This window comes from Molothrus aeneus, chromosome 10 (genome assembly GCF_037042795.1).
Source record: "Molothrus aeneus isolate 106 chromosome 10, BPBGC_Maene_1.0, whole genome shotgun sequence".
In the NCBI taxonomy this organism is placed as follows: Eukaryota; Metazoa; Chordata; class Aves; order Passeriformes; family Icteridae; genus Molothrus; species Molothrus aeneus.
This window is the reverse complement of record NC_089655.1, coordinates 17,603,184-17,621,684: the sequence shown is the minus strand read 5'-3', so window position 1 is coordinate 17,621,684 and position 18,501 is coordinate 17,603,184. Positions and strand designations below refer to the sequence as shown.

Sequence of the window (18,501 nt, the reverse complement as noted above, 5' to 3'; positions counted from 1 at the left end):
AATTAGCCCACATTTGTGACCTCAAACATGCCCCCATGAAGGAATGCTAGCAGAGTTCACAGCCTTCTTCCCTGTTCCCCCATAAATTCATGTCTGCTTTCAGCACAAGCAGTACAGACCCACACATGCTCTGTCTTGGTGCTCTGCATCTGTATGCTGCTGTTCTCAGCACTGGAACTACTGGATTAGAGTTGACTGAAATGTCACACTTCTGACTGCAACACAGACATGGCCATCCATGACCAAAGGCCATTTACTGAAAGCCAAAAATGCACTTTGGGGGCAAGAGAGTCCACTGGCTCCTGGCAGCCAAGAGAGGAGAGCAGAAACAGTGAATGATACAAGGAGGTTGCTGTGTCCCTGCCATTTAGCCAGAGTTTAAAGCTTTTTCAGAAGAAAAGCACTGGCAGGACAAGATATGAGAACACTGAGAGAAGCAGCAAAGGGCATGAAGACCATAGCTCAGCAAGACTGGAAGTCAGATTGTTTCAAGGTGCCATGGAAGCTGACATGTCCCTGATGACAGCCTCTTATCCAGCAGATATTCCTTGGCTGACTGCACCATGAACTTGTCAGTGTTTCACTTAATATCCTGCTTGCCCCCACTCTCTCCTGTGTATATGAGCAATAAATTGTTTTATGTACCTAAGTTACATCTGTGGATTGGGTTTTTTCCAGTCTCTGTGCTTGGTAAAATTTTTTCTGACAAATTTAACCAAAACCTCTGGGGATTACATAGCCCTACTCCCATAAATTCTTGGCTCATTTTGTTTTCATATTTTACCAAAATGTGTATTATTGCTTTATGTAAACCCCTGTCACTAATAAATAATACAACCTTTCTTGTGCTTCTTTTTATCCCCCTTCATATTTTCAGACTTTTTGCTCTTTGAAAGCTCTTATAGATGATTCATTTCTTCACACTCCCCCTTTCTGCAAGGACAGTTTCATATTTTTGATACTTTTGACACATAAGCCTGTTCACTCATCTCAACCCCAACCTCATTATAGTCAACACAGTTATAAATGTAGAAAATCAATGTTAGACGAAATTCAGATTCTATGTTTGCATATTTAGAAGCCTGAAATATTTGGTGGTTCTCAAGGAGACTAAAATTTAATAAGGACAGCAAAGCACAAAAAAAATTAGCAAGAAAATGACAAAAGTGGTTTGACTTAAACTACCTCAGAAAAGCTCTTTTTACAGGTTAGGTGTAACCAGCTCATCAGCAACAACAGACTTTAACCCAGGGCTGCTCAGAACTTTGCAAAACATTGAGGCTTACATTGGATGTGGGCTCTAATTTATCAATCTTGCAAGTGGGCCCACAAAGAGAGACACAAACATTGTATAAGCACTCTATGAAATTAATTACTTTTCCAGGATCATGACCCAGCTTAGCACATTTTTGCTTAGGAAGAATGAAACAATATTTTGTCTGCAAATGTGCCAGAATTTGGAGTCTGTTTTTTGTGAACTGTCATCTTAACGGGGCACCATAATGAATTGTTTACATTGCTTTGAAGCAGATACTGAAATGCATTAACCAGCCCAAAAAGGGAGCAATCAAACCTGTACAAGTTTCCTCAGCAGAATAAAAAAATCTTTCTCCCTTCCTACTAGCAACTGTTCTTCAGTTACCCAAAATAAGACCCAGCATGCTTGTATAGTATAGAAATGAAAAATAAAATATAGTGCCCTGAGTATTTTTATTCTCTTAAAAGTATGAACATAATTAATCATTAAAGTGAGATTTTCTGACCATACTTTTGACCTTTGTAAAGTCAGCAAAGTGCTACAGCCTATTTTCGATTTCAGCTGAAGGCCTATGAATCAATCAATTATTTAAAAGGCAAGAGAAGGCCTTGCTGAGTAAGAACACCACGACACTGTTAGGCCCTGGGCCAGGTACACAGTGAGATACAATTACTGCTTCCATTACAAACTTTTGGGGAATTTGCCTTTCTCTGTTTGAGTCATGGATTTCCTCTTTCCCCAAGTCCCTAGCAGAATCCAGAGGCTGTAATGCAACTGAAAAGTTCCTGCTTAGTGGTTGCTCTGCATTTGTGCCTGGACAGCTGTGGTGCAGCTGTGCAGAGCAGCACTCACCGTTCGGTGATGGATCCACTGGCTGTGGCCGTACTCCAGGGTCCCTCCCAGCTCCCGGGTCAGCTGGCTCTTGTCAATGTAGCCATGCAGATCAGAGACAGAATTTAACATGATGATCTGAAAAGAATCCAAACACACTGGACTGAGAGAAATAACGAGCCTTTCAATCATTGTTCCTGGGATCTGGGTTTGCCTGAACATAGATGACCACTGCAGTTCCACCAGAGGCCATCAGTTCTCATTTTGCATTTTCTCATGCCATGGCCAAAATTTATTTTTCCTACATTTTACCTTCTCAATGTGTACATGGACATTCTTGAACTAACCTTGGTTTGACATCATCTTTCTCCTTGCTGGGCTGACTCATTTTGCATGTGCATCAAGAGCAAAAGTATGGCATTCATAATGCTCACACAAACTTCCATAACATAATTTATTCTCTAGATAACTAGAGATAAGATCTATCTCTAGATAAGATATTCTCTAGATTTATTTACAGAGAAATGGAGGCACAGGCAAGTTAAACAGCTTCTTCAACACAAACCACTTGATCCAGGGAAGTGCTGAAATGAAACCATTGAGAATAAGATTTTTCTTTCCGTTTTCTGATCTTTTTGGCACTGTATGTTCACTGAATTCACTGGCATTTTTCCATTTAAAATCATAATGGAAGAGAAAGGAGAAATACACCTAGATCAATTATTTTACTTTAGAATATCCTTACCACTAGACTTTCTTGAAGAAAGCCAAACAAGATTTGAGTTCAGCTTCAGATAAGCAGCATTAACTTTTGATAACCACTGTAAATTTGTCAACACAAGTGGTTACACAAGTAACACTCATTTATTGTTGTTCCAACAACTAGAAGATTTGCCAGGATTTCAGCAACAGAAGAATAAAAAGTTGAGCACAAATGACTAAGAATTTTAAATAAATAAATGTCAAAAACATGTAAAATGTGTTACTTGACCCTATTTAAAGAAAGCTTAAGTGGCTCTGCATGTCAGCAGGCTCCAATGGAGCATGGTAAGTACATTGACAAACACCATGCATAGTGAGATGAGTGCAGATGTATAGAGACAACAGGATGCATTTTCTAGGCTATGAGCGCTCTAAGAAAAGCCTCAAGAACAAACCCAAACAAGTTTTTAGCTGATATTTGTTACAGAATCTTTTTACAATAATTCAGCTTGGCAGGAACCTCAGCTCTCTAGTCCAACTTTTTTTCTCAAAGCTACGTCAGCTGTGAGATCAAACCAGGTTGCTCAGGTCTTTATCCACCAAAGACTTAAAAACATCCAAGGATTGAGATTGTACAACCTCTTTGGGCAGTCTGGTCTCCTGACTGTCTTTGTGGTGAGAAAGTTTTTCCTTATGTCAAGTCAGAGCTGCCCTTGTTTCACGTGATATCAGTTATTTCTTATCCTACCACCACACACAAGCTGGCTGCAGTGCCCAGTAACCTGGAGGGACTGGAAAGCTGCTCCTATGTCATATTAACCCTCCTAAGCCACAATGGACAAGCACAGTTCCCTCAGCATCTTCTTACAGAGCACATGCTCCAAGTCCTGCTCTTCTTGGCTTTCCAAGATTACTCCAGGGTAATATTTTCCTTGTACTGGGGGAACCAAAACTCAGGGTGTTCTCAGTGTGAATTAAGTTGAGCCAAGTAAAGGGGGCTGAGTGGTTGTCTCAACGTGTTGGCTATGCTCCTGCTCATGCTGCTCCTGTTAGTGCAGGATGCTGATGGCTTCCTTTGCTGCCAGGCACACTCTGGCTCAGGTACAGCTTGCTGTCTACCAAGTTCCCAGCTCCTTTTCTGCAGAGATGCTCCCCAGATAGTCAGGCTACACTGTGAATCATTGTCAACAACAAAGCTGTTGTGTTGTTGGAAGGGAAGGACATAAGTTATTTCTTGAGTAAGAAAATCCTTGTGGAAGGAAACTCTTTCCCAGTTGCAGGACTTTGCTTTGCCCCTTTGGTATATAAAAAATTATATGCTGGTCAGCCCATTTCTTGAGTTTTTGTTCCAATGGCCCTGTCTTGGAGTCTGTCATCTGCTCCTCCTGATTTAGTGTCATCTGCACACTTGGTGACAGTGCAGCCTGTTGCCTCTTCATGTCACTGATGAAGTCATCAAACAGGGCAGGTCCCAGCAGGTATCACTACAACACTCCACTTGTTGCCCACTTCCAGGCAGAGCATTCCCCATTACCATTACCCTCCTAACCCATCATGAAACTAGTTTTTGAAACCACATGTAGCTGTCCATCCCTCCAGACTTTAACCTGACTTGGATACAAGAATATAGTGGAGGATGCATCTGGCCCCAGGGAGCCATACAGGCTGAAATTTCTCAAGTAGGCCCTCACTCTGTTCTTTTTCACTTCCAGCAGTCCATCTTCTCCTTAACCCCTGTCTTTAAATACAGAAACAAGGAGATCTTGTTGGGGAAGAAACTCTGGCAAAGAAAGGTATCTCAGCCAAAGTTAAAGGAAAAACGGTTCCCTGAATGTGTTATGAAGCACTGTTCTGTTATGATCAAAGCCAGAAAGTTCAAAAAGCTACATCATCTTGAAAAGGCCTCATACTGCAACATAAAGTCTATGCACTAATTCTGAATTGGAAATCACATTTGAAAAAGTAAATCTTAACAGCTTTGTAGCTCTTCCCCATCAGAGATGTTGTTGACAAGTTGGAACTCTTCTGATACTTCAAACCTCACGGAAACCACAGAGGTACACCGTCATGCAGTTTTCTTTTAGGAAGAATTTTATGTTTGTTTTAACTTGGTATGCTCAGCATGAGACACTACACAAACCTATTAATATTGTCAGCTATGGTGCTACCCAACAGGGTGTGAGTCTTCACCACACAAGCATTCCTGCAGGAGAAAGCCTATGAGCAATCCAGCATCCATCTAAAAAACCAATCTGAGAGAGCATTAGCATCTCCCGTGCTGCTTGCCAGACAGGAGACAGCCACAGTCAGTCAGCTGGAGAGTGCAAAGGAGCAGCAGTTTAGAAGAGAGGGATCAGTGTGGAACATGGAGCTGTGGGGGGGCTGCTTCTGGATGGGTTAGGCTGTCAAAAAGAAGTCACAGACTAAAAAGCTCAAGGAAGTACTTGCTATGGACAGATTGCTCTGAAGATGCTTTAATTCACTTCCTGTGATGGGAGGTTCCTTGGGTACATCTCTGGCTGCTCCTTTTGAATTCATAGATTTTAATCCCAGATGAACCCTGCTGTGTCTACTATATTTCTATATCTTGATCCTGGCTAATGATATCTAATCAAATCACTACCCCAACAGAAATTTACCTGATGAGGTTTTATTACCCACATTTGTATGTCAATGTGATATAAATCCTGCATTTCCTTTTTGTGTCTGGTTGGTTATTTCAGCCTTTATTTCCAGCTCCTGTTTGAGCTTCTGGTTTCTACTCATTCCAGTATTGATTTAACCCAGCAAATCTATTTTACTGAGCATATTTGCAGTCTGATAGCTCAAATAAATTATTAAACAAATGCTTCCTTAACAAACACACACGATATTCTTGGAGCTCCTTTTGAATGCTCATGTCTTGGTCCTGACTCACAAGTAGTGATAGGAAATGCCACTCATCCACAGGCCAGTTATGGCAGGAATGTTGTCATAGAGCCAAACACACAACACAAACAAACAACCTGCAAACAATTTAAAAGATCATGGTGATATTGAAGGCAGGTACTGATCCCTAATTCCTTGAGTAAGCACATCTCCCATGGAACAAGAACTCTGTGGTCCTGTTCTCCTGCTTGGCATTTAGGATGCTGTTTTCAAGGAGGACAAACAGACATTGTTCTCAGTAACTTCCCTGCTCTGAAACTGGGTATGCAGGACATGCCCAGATGGTATTTTAAGGATGGGCTGCAACACAGGAGAAAAGCCCCTCCAGAGAGCATGACAGATCCTAGGAACTTAGAACATCTGTAGTACAACCCTAAGTAACTTAGAATAGCATCAGACATATGTGGGCAGCCTGTCTATAAATCTGACAGGCTGTCTACAGGTATCTGGGCAGGAGGCAGCAAGTGTGTCATGCTCTTAGTTTTTGTAAGGCTGCTCTCTAAGAGCTCTGTGGACATACCCAGGATGGTTCAAAATATCCAAGATAACCCCAAACTAAACTGATATCTTGATTTTCCTGCCTATAAGAAAGATAAGTTAGTATTTCATACTTAATGCAGTGCTTGACCCCTGCCTAGAACTAACCTCCCTTCCAAGTTTTGAAATGTAACTCTGATGTCAAATAAATTGCTAAAAGTATAGGAAATGCTGAATTGTTGGAAAATGCCAGTCCTTGATGAAGTTGTCCCTTTCTGGGCTGCAGTCACTGGTAGAAATGTTGCTATAGCAACAGATTGTGGCATATTAAATATAGGTACATCCATTTTTTAAACTACTATAAAATATTTTGGTTTGCATTCAAATGTAATTTTTTTCATCAAGCTTGCATTTTACCAAAAAGCCACCCTTACCAAAAGACAGTAAATGTTGCAATTTAACCACAGTAACCAAATGTCTATTCATGGTTCCTTTCCTGTATGCACTGTAATAACTATCTGCTGTCTCTCACTTCAGGAGAAGCAGAAAGCGTTTTTAACAACTGAACTTCAAACTTGAGTTTCAACAGAGCTAGAATTTGTTGGAGAAGACCCATAAGTATTTTGCAAAACAACATAAACCCAAAAGCAAAATCCAAAACAGTCATCTGAAATCCCTCCAGTAAAGTCACTGTGAAACACAGTATGAGTCTGATCCAGGATGAAATATCATCAATAATCATAATTCAAGTTTATTTATAAAACTTTAAAATTTTTGACAACACGTGCAAACATGTAGCTAAAAACAACTCCTAAAAGACCCCTCATAGAATAATCTCCAACTCTTTCAGGATTGCGCTCTTCTTCATATCACAGTCTCATCAACTTACAGTGTATGCCAAGTGCATATAAAAATAACTAAAACACAAACTCTGAATCTTGAGGGCATGGGAATCATAAAAGATATTCAGAATAAGCAATGTTAGAGGGATAGTCAGAGCTGCCATGGATAACCCAGCAAACAGTGCAGAATTCAGCCCTAGGCTTCCACTGCTCTGTAGTCCTGAATACTTATGTTTGTCACTGGAGTGGGATCTACCTCTGCCTACATGAAGGGAACATCTCCACTGAGTTAAAATGCCAGTACTTAAAAACTGAGCCACATTTTATAGTAGACTGGACATGGGAACATGTCCATTAAACACTATGAACCATCCACTGCTAAATAACTCTTTGGCATCACCACACAGACCCAGATGAAAGGCCCCAGGTGCCACTTGCAATCATGGGTTATGGGAAATTGCTGACAGCCCAGAACTGCAGAAATGGAGAAAAGAAAATGCATGGACAAAAAACTGCATGCTTACCGGTACCTTCATTTTAAAGTCATCTCGATAGAGTTTAATGCCAATGTCAGCGATTGCCCTTTGGATAAAGCGGGAGGGTCTCAGGACAAACACCAGCTGCAGGTTCCCTGGGAATGCTCCCTGCAAGAAATATAGAACTCTTAGAAGGCACATTTCTACCTTACAAGGGAATTTTCAGCCAAGTGTTTCCTCACCAGTAGGGCAAAGCAGGTAGGACTTACTGAATCTTGCTCAGTCCAGCTGCTCATTGCTTCAGCTGGTCCATTCAGCATGTGCTCATTGTCACTATTTCCAAATCCAATAGGAAGACTGACCCATGTATTTTACTGCCCAGCCATATGTTGTTTCATGATACAGATTTATCACAGAGCTCCAAAGTTCCTGACTATTGCCTTTCTCCCCCAGACCCGAATCCCACCAAGTCCCAGTTGCACCACCACACCACAAGTTCTCCCATTTTTTAGGCTGCAGCCACTAGAGGGCAAAGCTGGTTGCCCACGTTGGTCTGGTGAGGGAAGTTGGTAGCACAGATGGGTTCCCCAAGCTGACCTACCTATTCACTCTGCAAAGGGTTTTGAATCTTTTTAACCTCACATATTTTTACACACAGGCAGACACTCAACATGCTCATCAGATATGGCCCTGCCTGCAACACCCAGCCTACATCTCTCACACTCCTCTGAGCTCATCAAGCATAAAAAAAGAACAATTTCTTTAAGAGAGCAGCAAAAAAGCCTGAGAATGAAAAACATTTCTGTCTAAATACCTTGAAAGAACTCAAAGTCGCCTTTGTCATCCCAGCATCCTACACCTCTGTGTAAGTGCTTGGTCCTCTCACAGTAAATGCTCCCAGTAAGAGATGTATAAAACCAGCTGCTTTTTTTAGCACTGAAAATCAGTGCCCAGCTCTGACTTTTGCAAATAAGCTATTAAGAGTTTCTGACAGAGATAATTTACTACTATGCAAATACAAATCCCTTGGGATCTATTTCTTTCATAAGCAGGCCACATCATCCCTCCTCTGGGCACAGAAGGGATACCTCTTAATACTCCTCTAGGAACCAACTTCAAATTACTAGAATTTATATTGCAGTCAACCCAGAAAATAAGGAATTTGTCCTAATTCAGCAGTAAACAAGACTGTGTAATTTGTCTCTGCAGCTTCCTCCTCCTCTTATCTAACACTTATGAGCTGCAGAGCCAGGGAGAATCTGCATCCACAGTCAGAAAATGGGAGCTTAAAATGAGCAGAGGAGATTGTATCGTGTGCTGAAGGTTCAGCAGAAAAATTTAATTTCTAGAAGATAAATAACAAAAGCAAGCACTTACTGCTATTCGTGTCAGGGATGCCTTGACTGCACTCCATTTGTCCCGTCGTCTGTCTATGATGATGATGAATCCGATGCTGGCAGCCTCCAGACTGCAAAACAGATGAAATAGGTGTGCTGGGTTACAGGGAGACACTCCTGTTCCAAGGCAGAGAACTGCAGCAAAACACAGCCTCCGTCACAGCACACTCGGAGCCCATTATGAAAACACAACGTACAGCGGAAAGAATGAATATTTGGCAGAAACGCACATGAAAAGGAAAGCCAGAAAAATTTCTCTTTCCAGCATAAGGCTAGCAGCTTACACAAAACATGAATATTTTATCTGCTGAATCTCTCAGCTGCTATGCTACTCTGCTGCCAGTCTAGGTGACATGAATAGTTCAGGATCACAAATTACACTGTGCTCTTTTGAAGACAAAATCCCCAGATCTTTTTCCTTTTTTTCTGCAAAATTAGACACCCCCCTACAGTCTTCAGTCTGCAAGTAGGCTGACACCTGGCAGGGGCACTGAGCTCCAGGGCATCAGTATCCCCTGACTTGTGTACACAAAGCCCCAGGAATTCTGGTAGGCAAAGCAGAAAATGAAGAGTTCTATTTTGCCAATCACAAACTTGTTCTGGGGTTGCAAGTCATTCCAAACTATCCTTTTCAACTTATTGGCTAGAATAACAGTTCCTGTTCATTCTCAGTGCTTTTCAAGGAGGATTTAGGAGGCAGTGATTTGGTGCTCCATTTCGCCTATGTAGACCTCATAAATACCCCATCCTCTCTTGCCCTCTCAAAAATTCCACTCTGGAGTGCCAGGTTTCAGTGAGACTGCTCTTTTCTCTGCCTTCCAAGAGCACTCAGCATTGGAGAAGCTAAGAAGTACACAGTGAGTGTCCAGAACCTTCACTAAAGCAGAATGGCTCAGCCCTCTCAGAACAAACCAGAGGCAGGCAGTAAGAGTATAAATGTCATAATCAGAGGACATACTGCAATCAAACATCTTATCACAGGTTAAGGAAAAAAAAGGGTTTAAAGTATCTCCTTGATCCCTATTCCACTGTCCATACAAGGACCAACTCAGGAACTGTTTCCATGGTCATTTTATTCAAACTCATGTCAATAATCTACTGAAGACTATCAACACAGTAACAAATCTGAGCTCTTGCTGCAGTTCTGCAGGATCAAAAACTGAAAGCCAAAGTATTGTGCAAAAATGGGATGCCATGTGAATGCTCCTAGTAGTTCATACTGATAACAGGAAAACTCATTGAATTTTCCAATGCAGTATTTTTACAGCATTCCTCTGAGGATTTCAAAATTCAATGACAATACATGACCTTTCCTCTTTAGTAGTGCAACATGCAGCTCTCTGCAGAGAACAGAAAATATATTTGCAACAGTGCCTCTCAAGCACAGGGAAGAGAATTCATCTGTTTTACCTTTTATAAATACACAAATGTATACATACTCTTCAGTAGTCTTAAATATACACAAAAACATTACATATCCTTCAGTAGCTCAACAAATATTCCACAGAATGAAATTCCTTGATAATGCTCAAATAAAGGCAACAAAGGTATTGTGTGTGTTGCAGATGGTTACAGAAAGGGTGAGAAACTAAACACAAAAGTGTCAACCTGGGCCCTTCACCTTCAAATGATGTTCAGCACAGCATCAGCTGTAGTCACTGAGATAAGCCAATGGTACTTGTATGTTTGCTTTTTGATGTGGAGGTTTTTTTGTTGTTTTGCTTGTTTGTGGGGTTGTTTGTTTGTTGTTGTTGTTGAGGGGTTTTGCGGATTTTTTTTCTTTTTAGCTAGATAGGACTGGCTAAAGTCCTAAATTTAACCAGGGAAACAGAGAGAGTGTCAGCAAGGGATCCTATTTCACCAGCATGCTGAAAGGCCATGCCAAGGTCTGAATGTCATTTGGCACCAAGGGACGGATGCAGGCACACAGCCACAGGGAGGGGCCTGGCTGAGATGGCAGCATCAGCACAAGTGGATGGACAGCTGAGAACCCCCAGCCCAGTGTGCATCCAGAGGAAGTTTGTTTAAGAACTCAAACACACACACATTCTAACAATTTTCTCAGTGTCAGTACTGTAATACCTCTACCCTTATTATGAAAATGCATTGGGGTTTCTGCAGTTCTCTGAAAAGGAGATTTTGAAGACAATCCTGAAGAGCAGATAAACATCAGGCTTACCTCCAAAATAAATTCTGGCACATTTGCCCAGATTTAATTAATCATTAAAGAGGGACTTAGAAAGTTACTAACACTAAGTGATGTTATCTGCAATCAGAGAGCTTATCTCCACAACTAGCATGAACATTATTGTACAGGATATGCAAAATCAGACACTATAAAAGACAGATATTCTCTCTACATTTGCCTGGAAAATGATGCTGATTTCTCTGGTTCACTGAGCTCTGAAGAAGAAAGAACTTTCTATGATGAATAGGATGAAGTGCTTTTCAAACTATACCTCATCTTACCTGATTCATAGCCATAACTTTGTAACTCTAGAAGAGTTAAAGACAGTTCTCTGCTCTTAGTCACTTTGTTGGATACCCTCACATCTTTCTTGAGAATTAAAGTAAAAGGTGGACAATTAGCAGTGAAACTACACACACAGGAATATTCAGGATATTACATGGGAATACTGTTATATTACACACAGCCCTATCTAGTACAGTAGTGCCGGCAAAAGCAACAATGCACACCCTTTACTGCTTGCTGAGGTACATGACAGAGACACTGTGTGCATGGACCAGCCAACTGCAGATTGACAGAGCTCTGCTGCACCCAAACAGATCCACAGCTTGGGCCTCATTGAGTTTGAATCTATATAATTATGTCATAAATCACACAAAGCCTGCTGCTCAGGTTCTTCTTCTAAATTAACTTCTTTCTCCCTCACCATTTACAGAGATAGTGGCAAGTTTCAAATGGTGATTCAAAAAATGCAAGCAGTCTTTCTAAAAGCACTGCAATAAAGTGCAATAAATTTCCTGGAAAATTCACGTCCCTTCAGTGTGGTCTGTGATGAACCTAAGAGCCAAACCAAGGTGCTGGTATGCAGAAAATGCACCTTGAAACCCCAGCTTGACCTTGAACAGGTCATTTAGAGCAAACTGAGCAGTCATTTACTCAACACAAGTTCTGGTGATCCTGTCTGTAGAGTGAGATATTACTCACACATATCTCAACATCTGTAAAATAGGTATATCACAGCTCTCCTGACTTACAAAGTTTTGAAACTCAGTTCTTCATTCTTTGCACATGGCTCTGGGATTCCTCAGGGGAAGAAAAGACAGAAGAGAACTGAAACTGTGTCAAAGCAAAGGTCCATCTAACTCAACACCCTGACTCCAGTGTTGGTAGATAGTGGCTGCTGAGACAAAGGCAGCAGGAAAATGAGAAGGACAGTATTTCTCTTTATATATATTCTCCCAAGTCCCAGCATTAAGGAATAAATTAATTTCTTCAGCCTGGTTTGTATTTGAGCCATTGTGTCCAGCTGCCATTGATGGAGCAATCCTTCATGAATTTGGCTAATTTCTTTTGAATGCATCTGTGCTTTTGGGCTTCACACAGGCTGCAGAAGCTCAAAGGGTTTCTGTCTGTCATGTTGACAATGTAACATGCTGGTTCCCCACATGTGACAAAATCACTGGGAATCATCTCCCTGCATACCTAGTACAAAGAACTAAAAAACTACTTTTATGGTTTTCTCAGCCACTGCTGCTGTTGTATATACCCTGGGGCTGGTCACCCTCCCAGACCTGAAGGAGTAAGGAAATACTCAAAACAGAGTTTCCCCTGGCGGAACAAAAGTCCCACAGAGCAGAGTGAAACAATGAAGCTGTTAAGTTCACAGTATGTGGTTTCTCTCAGCTTGCTTTGGCAACTCTTTGGCCACGACTTTGGCAAATACGTAGGTGGAGCTGTAAAACTTCTCACTCAAACTTGAAGGAGGCACGTTTTCTGCTATGATCCTCTGAGCACCTTTTTGCAGAAGACCACAGGAAATGATAAATCGTTGCTGTGCTTCTCACTAGTACAAACAGCCGTGGTCTAGAGACAGGATCAGGGGACTGAAAAAATATTAAGCTCTCTTAGATGAACAAAAAATAATTCAGCAGTCAGGCCTTAGCACATTTCCTCAGAGCAGGGAAAGTCAGTTTGTTTCGCTATCCTTATAAAGCTGCAGGCAAAAAGTAAGGAAAACATGCTGGCTGTGGAGCAATCTCCAAAGAAATGAAGTACCTGAAAGCACAGGGTGCTTGCCAGAATCCTGTCAGTGGGGCACCTCACTTGCTTTCTCAGCAAAGGGAAAGCTGCATAGAAAGGTGCACTCAGAGAAAAAGCAGTCATGGGGCCTGTGGAAGTATGGCTCCTTCCTGAAGCAGCCCTTCCCTCATTACATCCAGTGCCCCTGAGGCTTCTCACAAACAATCCCTCTTAGCTCCCTTTGATCTGCCATCTTCGCTGCTGCTCTTCAGATCTGTTCCTGTTCCAATTCAGTTCAATCTGCCCTGTGTGAAGCTCTCTCTTCCATGACAATTCCTAGGGCCTCCAGTAGATAGGGAAGTTTCATAATGACTGGAGAGATGCAGAGGCACTGGTATGTCCTGGTAGCACCACTAAAATCAGTGAGCCATTGGGGAAGAAAAACTCTCTAAGAAATCAACAGAAATTTGTGCTTAGTCTCACCTGGGAATGCTGGTTAGATAAGTGACCACATTCAGAAAATCATCATCAGGTATCTCACTGAATCCTGCAAATTCTGGAAAGGTTATAATGGGTGCCCCATCCTTCCCTCTTCCTCCTGTAAAAAAAAAAGTCAAAGTTTAGAAGGTGATTTTATGACTTTGGACAGACTGGTCAGTACTCAAAGTGGGAAGCACTGGCATATTTCTCCTTGTAAAGCACCCACATCCAGTAATCATCACCAGCTCCAGCCATCCAGAAGTTATGAAGAATTTTCTCACCAGCTTGGGCTCAAAGCTGAGAGCAGACTGAGGGGGCAGCAGCACATAAAGCAACATGATGAAACAAAGCTTTTGTTACAGGTACCTTATTGCTTAGTTCTCCTTAAACAGGGTATTAAGGATCTTTTCCCTGAGTTTTTCTACTTTCTTTGCAATTTTTATGTAAACCTACTTTTTGGACCAGGTTCAGGAATTCTCTAACAACCCAATACTGAGTGTACTTCTGCTGCAGACACAGTTTTCTGAGTAATTCATCACACACAGAGGACTCTTGCCCAAGGGACAGCCAGTTTCTGGGCTTCTCTTTAGTAAAGAGGAAGCTGTGAGGCAGTAAATTACCTTCCTCAGGAAAATATCCAATAAATGATCCCATTAGGAGCATGGGAGCAGGGGAAAAAAGCCCATTCTCATTCCTTGAAAGCACCCTCTAAAACCCCATAAATAATCCCTGTTTCCAGGTTGCTCCCATCCACCATTGCCTTTCCTTGTTGATAACCACAGCTGATGCCACAAACCAGTTTCTCCTGCTCTGTTGGTGGTCATTGCAGAGCAAGGAGGTGCTCCAGTAATTCCTGGCTATTTCTCTGTAGAGTGGACAGTCCCTTGCTAGTCCTGATCCTGCCTCTGCCCTATCCTCACAGCCTCACTTGGATTATTTAAAATCCTTTCTGGCCATGGAGAGCTAGAATGATGTGGAATACAATGTTTGCACAAGGTAAAACTCAGAGCTCTAGAAAATAGGAATTTTGAACAAGGAAACCCTTTTTCTTTTTGACATCAGGTATCAGCACACTACCTTTAGCCCCTCTTTTCCTTCCTGAAGGTTGGTTATTACTTTGATTACATCTGAAAATGACTCAGTTGTGTGAGATCATTCACTAAACTCACCTAGCTAGGGAGAAAACAGGCCTACAGAGACTCAAAAGTGTCTCAGCCAAGAGGGAAAGCAAGAAAGCCATTATTCACACTGCACTGAACTGGATTTCAAATGCTGAGCAGAGCCACAGCCCCCACACTGACCTCCTCACTAGCCTTGGGGTGATGCCAAATGCTGATGCATGGCAGCTGGACTTCCAGCTGCACTGTCTGCAGTCAGCACTGATGTGGAATATGCTGTCTTGCAAGTTTGGTCAGGCTTTCCCCAGACTGCTGCACTCTAGACCAGCAGGTACCCAGTTAGCCTGGTTTGTTAGAGATTTTCAGTGACATCTCCTGGACACAAACAGTAACAGCCAGGAAAATTTAATACCAAATTTGTCTGCTGTTTCTTTGTGCAGAGCCCAGTGCATGCCAAGGAATTTCATACTTGGTATCTTGTGAACATTCACAGGATTTCTGGGCACCAAACTTTCTCATTCACGTATTTCAAGTATGTGAATATACTTCAAATGAGGAAGATGTAGTAACTTGGAATATTTTGGTTTAAAGCAGCAATATTTGCCACTGGAGAATAAGGTAGAGATTCCACTGGATTCCCTACTTTAACACTTGATAGTTTAGCTGCAGTTATACTCAAGATTTGTTAAAACTACAAGTTTCAAATGCTTCTGCTCATGAGGATCTCTTTGTGTCCCTTTTATATCATCTCCTGCATCTCCATTCACACATGTGCTCTTCTTCCCCTGGCCTCTTCCCTGAGCTGGATGAGGCAGGCTGATGATGCACTCCATGTATGTGGGTGTGTATTTTTGTCATGGGATCTTCTCCTATAAAAAGCCATCTAAAAAATGAATGTAAGCAGACTGAACACTGACTTCCTTTCACCACTGGCAACAAATCTAGGACACTTAGGAGCAGCCTCAGACTGAACGTTCAACTAAGAGTCAGCAGCTCCTGCCTCTGACTAAGCCACAGGCCCTTTACAGCTCCTGATCTCCATCTCATTCTCCAATGTGAAGGCAACACTTCCTGCTGCAGCCACACCAGAACCCTCAGATGGCTCAGCAGAGCTGTATTTCAGACAGGGAAATAAACAAGGAAACCTTCAGTTCCTGCCACACCAGGAAATTAGGGGGAAGTTTGAGGGTGTTTGGTATGCAGAAATTGTTAAGTGCTATGATGAGAAGAGCAGAAATGTGTAAAGTGTTGAGTGACAAGAAATACCACAAATATGTTACAAATGGGTTTTTCCTGCCCATATCTGAACTTCAAGCAGTAGTTGAGTTATATAGGAAAATTATCTATAGCCATTTGGATAAGGGATATAAGGGAAGCTCCTTAAATACCAAGGGTGTCTGGAAAACTCTCTCTTCAGTACAAGAGAGCAATTCCATACATCTAAATGTTAATGCCACTTTTTCCCTGACACTAATCCAAGAATTGCTGCAGTATGCAAATTTCTGCAGAATGTGGATTGACAAGCTGCAGCCCTTTTTTCCTCGACCATCAACCTTTCTTTCTAGGGAGTTGCCACAAGATTTCTTCCAGTCCTTGAAATACTTTAGCTAGATACTATTCAGTGTCTTGAGAGAGCAGACAGCACAAACTAAAAGCCAACAGGGACAGTCTCCAGTCAGCACCATAGCCATAAGGACTGAGCACATGGAATTTGTCTTTTATGAAATTTAGAAATTTATGAATTTTTACAAGCTGTATCAGGATTGTACAAGGTACCCATGGTAATTGGACCTTCACTAACTCTTAGGTGTGCCAATCCCCAAAGTCCCAGGACACAGAGCAGCATTCATAGCTGCTCCTATTAGACAGACTTTCCAGCAGCCAATGCAGCCTGGATAGCTGCTGCAGTGAAGATGGGGCCAGAATTCAGCTGTGGAAACAAAACAGCTGAAGTATTTGGGGAAGGAATATAGGTGGGGGAGAAAAGGTTATGGCAGCTGAGAAAATTTAATTTTGCTTTGCAGTGTAAAGGGTGTGACTGACAAATGAGGTGTGAGTGCTGAATTCTGAGAGCTCTCACAGTTGAATCTGTTTGTTGGAATGACTGATGTAAAAGCAGAAAGCAACCACAACTGCAGGCCAAGGCCCTGAACACAATCAGGATCTTAAACAACCTCCCACTCCTCAGTTCCAGCCCTCTCATGCTTCCCACCTAGGCACAAAAAATATCCATGGTTGAGACAATAAGGGGCTTCACTGAAGTCCTATTTCATAGCCAGCAGCTCTTCTAACTAGGGATCACCAAATATGCTGATTCCCCTGGGAAATAATACCAAAACAAACAAAACGCACCAGCCCAACAAAGGGGCTATAGTCAGGAGAAGTTCCAAAAGTTAGTCTGCAAGTTTCCAGAGCTCACCTCCCCAGCCTGCCAAAGACACTAACTCATCAGTTAGTATTGGAAAGGGTTCTCTCAATGCTGCTGACACGTGCAGCCTTAACTGCTTGGGCCTGCCCACATGCAGAGAGCTCCCTGAGCCATCACAGCCCAGCCCTGACTACAGTTCATCTCCTGGGTCAGACAGCCAAAAAGTCTAATGAGATCTTGGCTAAGTTTCACTGCTTTGGTCAAGTCTTGCTTTTTCCAAGCTCTGTTGTTTTGGTTTTCCATATTGATAAAGAGTTCTGAATGATGAATTTCTCATTAAATCAAGTTTCCTGGGTCTTAATTTTTATAAAAGATCCAAACTGTCCTTTTGGCAAGGTCAGGCCAGGTTTTCCAAAAGGCTCAGTTTAAACAGGAAGCAGATGGCCAAATACCCTCCAGGCTTTGCAAATTAAATAAACTGGCTTCTGAGTCAGTTACCATTTTCAGATATACTCTCCCATCCACTGAAGTCTGTTAACAGGAGCAGAACACAAAGAAAATGATTCTCTCTGCTAATACATTTCGTGACAGTTTGCCTAATAAAGTCATGATTTAGCAACATGATCTATTATTGCTGCAAATGGCAGATTGGGCTCTTTGACAGAGTAATTACAGATAAGAACAGGTTGTGAAGCTGCAGATAAAAAAGTGGAGGGGGGGGAAGGAATGGTAGCAGTTTCAAGAGCAGATTGGTACAGCAGGACAGATAGGAAAAGTATTTTACTAGTGGTTCTTTATTCTTGAGTAATAACTGGTGTGTTAGTAGTTTCAGTACTACTCAACTTTGTGATCTAGTTCCCCTAACAGCTCCAGGAAACACACAAACCTCGCTAGCACTCCTGTGCTGTCACAGCTGTAGTCCATTAATTGGGAGTTTGGTTTTCAGGGAAAGGAAAGAGGCAGCAGTGATATCAAAGCTAGAATTTAACCACAAGAACCAGTATTCCTACCAGATCTCACAAGATAAGCAGGGCTAAATCAGCACATGGGAAAAGAGATGACCAAAGTAAAATTACATGATTAAGGACACTGCCACATTACACTGCAGCCTTTTCCATGACCTCAGTGGACCAGGGAAGGCTTTGGAGAGTTTCCCTGTTCTTGGCATGGAGTAAGGTCTTGAGTAGTCTGGTAGGTGGAGGACCAGGACAAACAGGAGGCTGTTAGCAGGTAATACATTCATTATAGCTAGACCCTGACACAATCAAACACCCAACTCATCAGACTTGCTACATAATTCCTACCATCTGCTCCGAGACCACAAGACAGCCAGATCCTCTTAAGAAGTTTGCACACAGCAATAGTGGAGAGAAGTGTTTCTAATGAGTCATGTCCAGAGAAAACAAAGAGCCTTTGA

The 18,501-nt window shown here is 42.0% G+C and overlaps 1 protein-coding gene across 2 annotated transcripts in view; it reads right to left on the bottom strand.

Moving 5' to 3' along the window:
• MCF2L2 (MCF.2 cell line derived transforming sequence-like 2) overlaps positions 1–18,501 on the bottom strand; it is a 153,620-nt gene that overhangs the window by 95,958 nt on the left and 39,161 nt on the right. For both annotated transcript variants that reach the window (XM_066556537.1, XM_066556536.1), the window contains exons 3-6: positions 13,602–13,716; positions 8,892–8,982; positions 7,563–7,682; positions 2,111–2,227 (exon numbers count right to left, since the gene is read on the bottom strand). In XM_066556537.1, the coding sequence (XP_066412634.1) occupies positions 2,111–2,227; positions 7,563–7,682; positions 8,892–8,982; positions 13,602–13,716 (443 nt within the window). The remainder of the gene's footprint in view (positions 1–2,110; positions 2,228–7,562; positions 7,683–8,891; positions 8,983–13,601; positions 13,717–18,501) is intronic.